This window comes from Haplochromis burtoni, unplaced genomic scaffold (assembly GCF_018398535.1).
Source record: "Haplochromis burtoni strain Fernald_Lab_line unplaced genomic scaffold, NCSU_Asbu1 Contig_242, whole genome shotgun sequence".
NCBI classification, from domain to species: Eukaryota; Metazoa; Chordata; class Actinopteri; order Cichliformes; family Cichlidae; genus Haplochromis; species Haplochromis burtoni.
Window position 1 is genome coordinate 545609 of NW_024582603.1, and position 7311 is coordinate 552919.

Consider the following 7311-nt stretch of genomic DNA (forward strand, 5'->3'; position numbering starts at 1 on the left):
TTAATTTTTTTTTCTCCCATGTCCCCTGCGGGGCTCCGTAGGAAACACCACCTGTTAGGTGTATAATGACTTATTACTAACAGGTGTAAATTAAAGTCTTTTACCATACCATGCATAACAGCTTTTGTCTATTAATGATTCTTTGTTGGTTTTAAGTTTTTATTACTAAAATGATATTTTGATCTAACAAAAACTAATTACTTTCCCTTTTTTAAAATCATCAACAAAGCAGAATAACTGTGAAGTGTAAGAAAATATCTCTAAGGTATTAGCTATTTATGTCTTAGCTACCTATTAACATGTTTACGCCTACTTTGAAACAATCACTATGAAGCTGTGTTCATAAGCCCAGTAGGCTTTTGCATTTGATAATCAATAGCCTAATAGCTTAAAAAAACTTCTTAAAAAGATGGCTCTTTACCAATGGTTCTAGAGCCTCGTGTTTGTGCCCCTAAGCTAGGCTCAATGGCTATTAGCTTTGGCGCCTTCTTTGACATACAGGCATGAGATTGGTTTCACACTTCTCATCTAACTCTGCAAGACAGCAAATAAGTCTATTTCCCAAAATGTGAAGCTACTGCTTTAAGATCCCATACAGATAGACAGCAGTCCGCTGTCTTAAGTTGCACACTTTTAACACAAAATCCATTCAGTTATTGTCCTTTTAAAGTAGTGGTTAAAGAAGTCAGTGCTATCCACTTCATAAATTGTTACATTATGTTCCACCATTCATATCCAGGCACCTGAACTCCATTTGTAAGACAAACCTCTGCAGTAATCACAGGAGGGCCATCTTTTTAAAATGAGTTTGAAGCATGCGTAACAAAATCAAGACCACTTGCTGTTTAGTAGAGATAATCCTCAGAAAGAAAACAGTCAAAGTTTATTTCCTTCAGAATTTTCTATCTGATCTCTACGCATCTTTTTAACGTTTCCTGAATGTGCACAAGTAGGTTTTCTTTATTTTCTATTTTCAGTCTTATTTTGAGTTAGGACCCATACCACAAAATGTCCCCCCCCACCCCCACCCCAAGACAGATGAGAGGCCGTGTATCAAAGGTCACTAGTCCTTGCACCAAGGGCCAGATCGCCCAGCGTGGCAAAAAAATCCTCCATTTCCTTTTCCAAGAGGCGGTTGCGATTCTCCGCATCCTCCCGTGCCCGCTCAGAGTTTCTGAGTTTTATCTCCAGCATGCGCTGCTTCTTCCTCTCCTGCTCCATCTCCTGTTCCAAACGCTCCATCTGGGCACACAGAGCAGCACTAGACTCTTCCAATCTGTGTGGAAGCACAATACACACAGAAAAGGTCACGGACATTTGCCTTTTTTCTGTTTGGCTGAACCACCCAGTAAAGCACATTTCAAACAACTTCCTACCTTCCCAACATTTTGTCTGACCGGTGTGCCCAGATTAATACTAATGTGATATTCTTGGCATTGGAGGAAATAAAACAAATCTGCCCTGCAAGAACCGCTGTTAGCTATCTCTCTCTCTACATATATATATGTCTTACTTGCATAATATAATCTCTATCAGTTTTCTGCAAACATTTCCAACACTATCTGGAGCTGAGCTACCAAAAGTGGCACACAGGTATAGCTTATAGTTCTTATCTATAGTAGATAATAACATCATCACGTTGCCTAGCCAACACCTACCAAGGGCTATAATGACCCATTTGCAGCATTTATGCACCTCTAATGCCTTTTAAGAGCATTGTATAACTTTAATTTTGCAACGATAAAATTTCCTTTATATCCAGCTTTAATTATATATAATATATTATGATGTCATCATGTTGCCATGCAACCACCTAACAACAGACTAAAATTATAGACCAAACAATGTGTCCAAATTCATGGGCTGCATCCTCCTGAGGACGCATTTGTAGACCGATTACGTCACAGCGACGCGAAGGCTGTCCAAATTCGTAGACTCCTCCGAATGCAGCCGACAAATGCGTCCTCCTTTTCCCCAAATTTGAAGGATGGGTCGGGTGTGTCCTTCGTGGCCCACCATATCCCAGAATTCATAGCGCGGCCCAGCCAAACTCCAGTTTCCAGTTTAAAATTACTCTTATTAATCTTTCTGGGTCACAAAATAAACTTTTAACATATTTTCAGACAAGAATGTGGGTGTGTAAACTTCAAATATCTGCTCGGTTTATCAAGATATCACATATTTCCAAAAGTGCTTCGACGTTTTCGGAGACGTCTGTTATCCACCAGCTCGATAGCTAGCCAAGAGCTGGCTATCTAGGGTCACTAGAGCCGCAGAGAATGGCACAACTCCTGGCACATCATTTTCAGATCACCGCAGGCTTTCGCTACTCAGGTTAAACGTAATATATAAGTCACTTAGACAACCTAAAATGTTATTGTTTGGCTTTTTTCAGTGTTTTATTTGTTGTAAAGTTATTAGATTAGATAAAATAAAACTTTATTAATCCTCCGGGTGGGTTCTTCCTTGGTTTTCAAACAGCTGAATAAACGTCAAACAGAAAACGGATTAAACAGAAGTGTGAGATTTACGCCAGTGTCCTGTTATATTTTAGATAGCAAGGAGCAGACGGCCAAGTTTATTAAACTCCACCGAGACAGCGGTAACGCTAATCAGAAGGCTAGACCGTCCAATTTCACAGTCGTTTACTTCCGGCTTACCCAACCTGAGGACCCGGCCCACGTAGACCGCGAAGGCCGGGTCCTCAGGAGGATGCAGCCCATGAATTTGGACACGCTAATAATGACGCATGGGCACAGGTATATAAATATTCTGCTTCCAGCCCAATGATTTAACATTTTGTTTGTTGCTTAAAGCACCTCTGTGTCATGGTCCTGGGTCATGTGACCCAGTATTCTGAGTTTTGTTATTCTTTTCAGTCTAGTTTCATTTCAGTTTATCTAGTTACATTCTGTCATGCCTAGGTTACAGTTTTAATTCATGATTTATCAAGCTCCCCATTTGTCTCATTCCTGTGTGAAGTTTTTTGTGTTAAGTCTTCGTGTGCTTATCTGTCATGTGTCATGTCCAAGTTTTCTTTGTTTGTCAAGTTCGAGTCATGTCTGGGTCTCGCTATGTTTCTCGTTTTATTTTGAAGGATCCTTGTGTTTTTTGTTTATTGTATTTAGCTTCGCGTCCCCTGTCCTGTCATTATGTTAATTGTTGTCAGCTGTTTTCCCCATGTGATTCCGCTTCCCCTGATCATTCCTTATGTGTACTTAATCCGTGTGTTTCTGCTCAGTCGGTGTCAGATCGTCTGTTATCCTCACCTCATCTTTTCATAGTTTCCGTTATTGTCTCACTGTTTCATAGCCTGCCTAGTTACTCTGTGTTCATAGTTTTTTCATAGTTCTTTCACAGAGTGTCATAGTCTTTTTAGTTTACACAGTGTTCTTAGTCTCCTTAGTTTTCCCAGTTTCAGTGTTCTCTAGTGTTTTTTGTCATGCCATCAGCCACAATAAAGGCTCGCTTTATTTTTGGAAACCTAGTTCTGTCTCCACTGTGTCTGCATCTGGGTCTACCTCTTCTTCACACCGGCGCACCCCGCCGTGACACTCTGTGTATGTCTTAAAAAACATGCCATTTATTTCCATGACAGGTTTTAGTTGCAAAAAGGGAAAGGTTTTTGAAAATACCAGTTCATTTTCAGTGTTACAGGTAACAACATTTTAAGTGTTAACACACTTAAATTGGTGTGTTACAAACTGAGCATAGGTGTGCTTTAACCATGCCATTTGGGTTTAGTATAAAAAAATGGTAATTGGAATTATGGTAAATATACAATCTTTTGTTCTGGGAACTTTTTCCATCTCAGGATGTATTTCATATTTATTTATTCAGTCTTTATTCACTGTCTTCCTGACGTGTTCCCCCAACTGTAAAGAACAGCAATACAAAAGTGCCCTTTAAAGGGCTCACAGCAGGTTGTAATTGAAGTACTTCCATTGGTTCTGTGCTAATGAAATAAAAGCCTGACATCCAAAACCATAAAGTTCATTCAAATGTCTTTCTATTTACCATATAAAAGACCGACACTACTATTATAAGTTTGAAAGATCCTGCATCAGAGACTTACTTTTGGATCCTGGCCTCATATGTAGTCTTCTGTTTTCTCAGCTCGTCTTTCAGTCCCTCTACCAGGCTGCTTAGTGTTAGTTTTTCCCCATCTCCATCTTCGGACATGATAATGGACGGCACCCCAGCTGCCGTGGCCACGTTTCCATTTTCACTGCAGGCTGCGCTGCTGCTGCACAGCTCCATGGCCTCGCAACTGTCCTGCTCGGAGCTCGCGTCTGTTGTCATCCCTCCATCCCTTTCTTTGTTAATCTCTCTGTGGCTTTCTCCACCTTCCACCACACCTCCACAGTTCTGGTGCACCGGGGGCTCGCTTGCTGAGTCCGGGACAGATATTTCACAGGAGGACGTGGACCACGGTGTGCTGGATACACTTGGAACGCTCCCCATGCTAGAGGAGGAGGTCACATTGTCATACGTGGACAGCCTCTGGGACGAGCCAGTGGAGTCACGGTCACGGGTGGACCGTTCCCCTGAAGATGTGCGCCGGTGTCCCCTCAAGGAGGACAAACCGTTCATAAGCCAGTTGCCCCCGCTTCCACCTCCTCCACCACCAGAAGACAGACTGGTTGTATCTGCTGCGGAGCCACTGCTGCTGGTTTGCTTAGCTTGCGGCTGGGAACGAGGCGCTGAAGAGCTTTTGAAGGAATATTTCCAGGAAGGCATGGTCTTGGCTTGTTTACTCGGACTGATTACCGTCTCACCCTTTCCCGATGAAGACCCAAGTTTTGGTCCAGGGTTTGGGTTAGGGGTCTGAGTGGGACTGACGGCTGCGCACAGCTTGGCGTCCAGGGATGAGGCACTGCTGTGCAGATCTTGGTCTGGGTTGGAGACGGGGCAACTCTGAAGGTCCTCTTCAGAGATCCAGGCTCCCAGGCTGCGGTGTTGGAGATGATGCCCTTGGATGGGGATCTCAGTTTGGGGTAGAGCTGGCCCCTCCTGTTCCCTCCCTGAGTACAAACGGTTGTGTTCCCTGATGAGGACTGTCATCAGGTGCTGGACAAGAGAAGTTCCTAGACAATACAAATCACATTCAGCCGGTGTCGGTATAACTTTTTTAGTTTTATTCTAAACTATCATTTTTAATAAATAAATTACAGAAAAACAGAACCTTATTTGATTGTCATTGATTTTCTGTACCTTCCATGATAGTGACTGGGTCCTCCATCTTCGGTCTAAGGATGTTAGGTCCAAATACTGTGGCAAGGTTCTGGACACTCATCTTGTTCTCATTACAGTGGGACTGGACCTCATCAAGGAATCTAAGGAGAGATATAGTGAAAAACTAGAGTAAAAAACTGATTAGGCTACAAAAGCCTAAGTTCTCAACCTAACGGGTGAAGTCACTCACTTGCATATGTACTTGAGGAGGTTGTAGTTCGGTAGAGGTAGAGTGCTAACTTGCTTTCCAAGCTCCTGGACTCCCTGATATGAGACAAATCATCCTTATTCTACTCACAGTACCACTCAAAGTCCTCACACCAAAGGTAAACAGCACATACCTTCTCCTCATCTTTGGCCAAAAGCTGCGCACAGGTTAGAAAGTCTTCATATTTGGAGAAGGGGATAACTGGTTCAGGCAGCTCTCGCAGGTACAACTTCAGCAAGGATGCCACTGTGTGGACGTCTGTGTTACTGCAAGTCAGAAAGAAAGATGATTCAGTAGAATTCAAATCAGTGATGATCATAAAAGTCTTTGGCAAAGTGAATTTTCCCATTTCATCCTCTCACCCACCTGTCAAACAGGGGCTTGTCCCCACAGTCGAAGGCCTCCTGCAGCTCCCTGACCAGGTTGGCCTGTCCTGGCATTCGAAAGAGACCTTCCTCATCCAGACCCCTCTCTCTGATAAAGTCCACACACTGCTCAACCAGCAGGGGTGCAAGGCGGGGGCCAAACTTCTTCTCGTACTGCACTGTGTCCTCTAGACGCTGGCCAAATATCCCTGTTGACAGATGGAAGAAACATAACATGTCAGGGCTTTCTATAGGCACGAGGCCGTAGTTGGTTTTTGGATTGTGGAGCAAGTGAAGAAAATATGTACATTTATTCTGTGGGAAAATTGAATATGACAGGATGTTTCTGGAACAGCATCTTTGTGGTTATTTGTAGCCTTCATTTGATTACAAAGATAATTAATAAATACATAAAAAGTGACAGTTAACATGAACAGAGGAAAGAAATGCCCAGAATAAATATGCAATTATATGCCAACTTAAATATCTAAACATGCTTAATTGTATACATCCTAATAACTGCAGGTTATTACCTGTTGTTTGGTTGCAGCAGTCACAGCTGGATGTTAGCTTGCAGTAATGGTAGTAATTGAAAGAACAGGAGCTGCACAGTTGCAGAAAGCGTTTGTCATACCTCCCCAGCCCACATTTCACCATGTTCATCCATTCCTGTTCAGGCATTTGACTCTTGTAGCTGGTAATTAATCTTTCATTTATCCCACAGACTTCAGCAGAAACAAGCCAAGTTGAGGAAAATGACAGAGAAGCTTGGAAAGAGCAGCTGAGGAAGCAGAGACATGTTGCATGGGATCTGCTGTGACTGCAGTGCTGCTGTTAAGGAGGGGTCTATGATTTGGCACAGATCTATTCTGGACACAGAGGCAGCAGACTGACACATTTTGCCTGTGAACTGGAGAGGGAGGCTGGAAATACCACCCAGCCGGTCAGGGGATTCACTCTGAACATAGGTGTCAGTGTATTGACTTTCACTGTGCATTTAGTATGAATGTTGAGGGGAAAGTGAAAATTCTAGTGATATAGGCTAATGATAAGCTAAGCTAATGCGCAAAAATATATTATTATATATTCATTCTATTGTTTCTTTTTCACAATTTTTTTTCTATCTCGTTTTAAAACTTTTCCTTTGGAAAGATAAACCCCCGCGTATCAGCTTAAAAACGCTTCAAAGAACCAAGGATAAAGTCCCCTTCTGGCCACCTGTGCCTCAATTTTATTCCACAACTTAGACATCCACATTACTCACACTCTCATAACACATACATATAGGGCCTTGAGGGTGGGCACGTTAACGGCGTCCAGTGGATGGTCTGTGTATTCAACCCCATCTCTGGCGCCGGTGCCCACCTCTCAATTTTAAATCCATGTAGACATTGAGGGTTCTCGGGAGGGGCCGTGCTAACACCTGCTGCTCTCTGGCAGCAGCACCATGCTCTCCCTTGTTTTAAATGCACCTTAGAACAACACGCAGCAACACTACACATG

General features: G+C 42.9%; 1 protein-coding gene across 4 annotated transcripts in view; it reads right to left on the reverse strand.

Annotated features, from left to right (window-relative positions):
• si:dkey-191m6.4 (rho GTPase-activating protein 22) overlaps positions 1-7311 on the reverse strand; it is a 51271-nt gene continuing 43960 nt past the window's right edge. For 3 of the 4 annotated variants that reach the window (XM_042227086.1, XM_042227085.1, XM_042227087.1), the window contains 6 exons: positions 5810-6017; positions 5577-5709; positions 5426-5499; positions 5215-5336; positions 4076-5087; positions 1-1276 (listed from right to left, as the gene is read on the reverse strand). In XM_042227086.1, the coding sequence (XP_042083020.1) occupies positions 1054-1276; positions 4076-5087; positions 5215-5336; positions 5426-5499; positions 5577-5709; positions 5810-6017 (1772 nt within the window). In that variant the 3' untranslated portion in view covers positions 1-1053. Of the gene's footprint in view, positions 1277-4075; positions 5088-5214; positions 5337-5425; positions 5500-5576; positions 5710-5809; positions 6018-6341; positions 7228-7311 lie in introns of those variants that run through there. The other variant, XM_042227088.1, reaches the window with a different exon arrangement.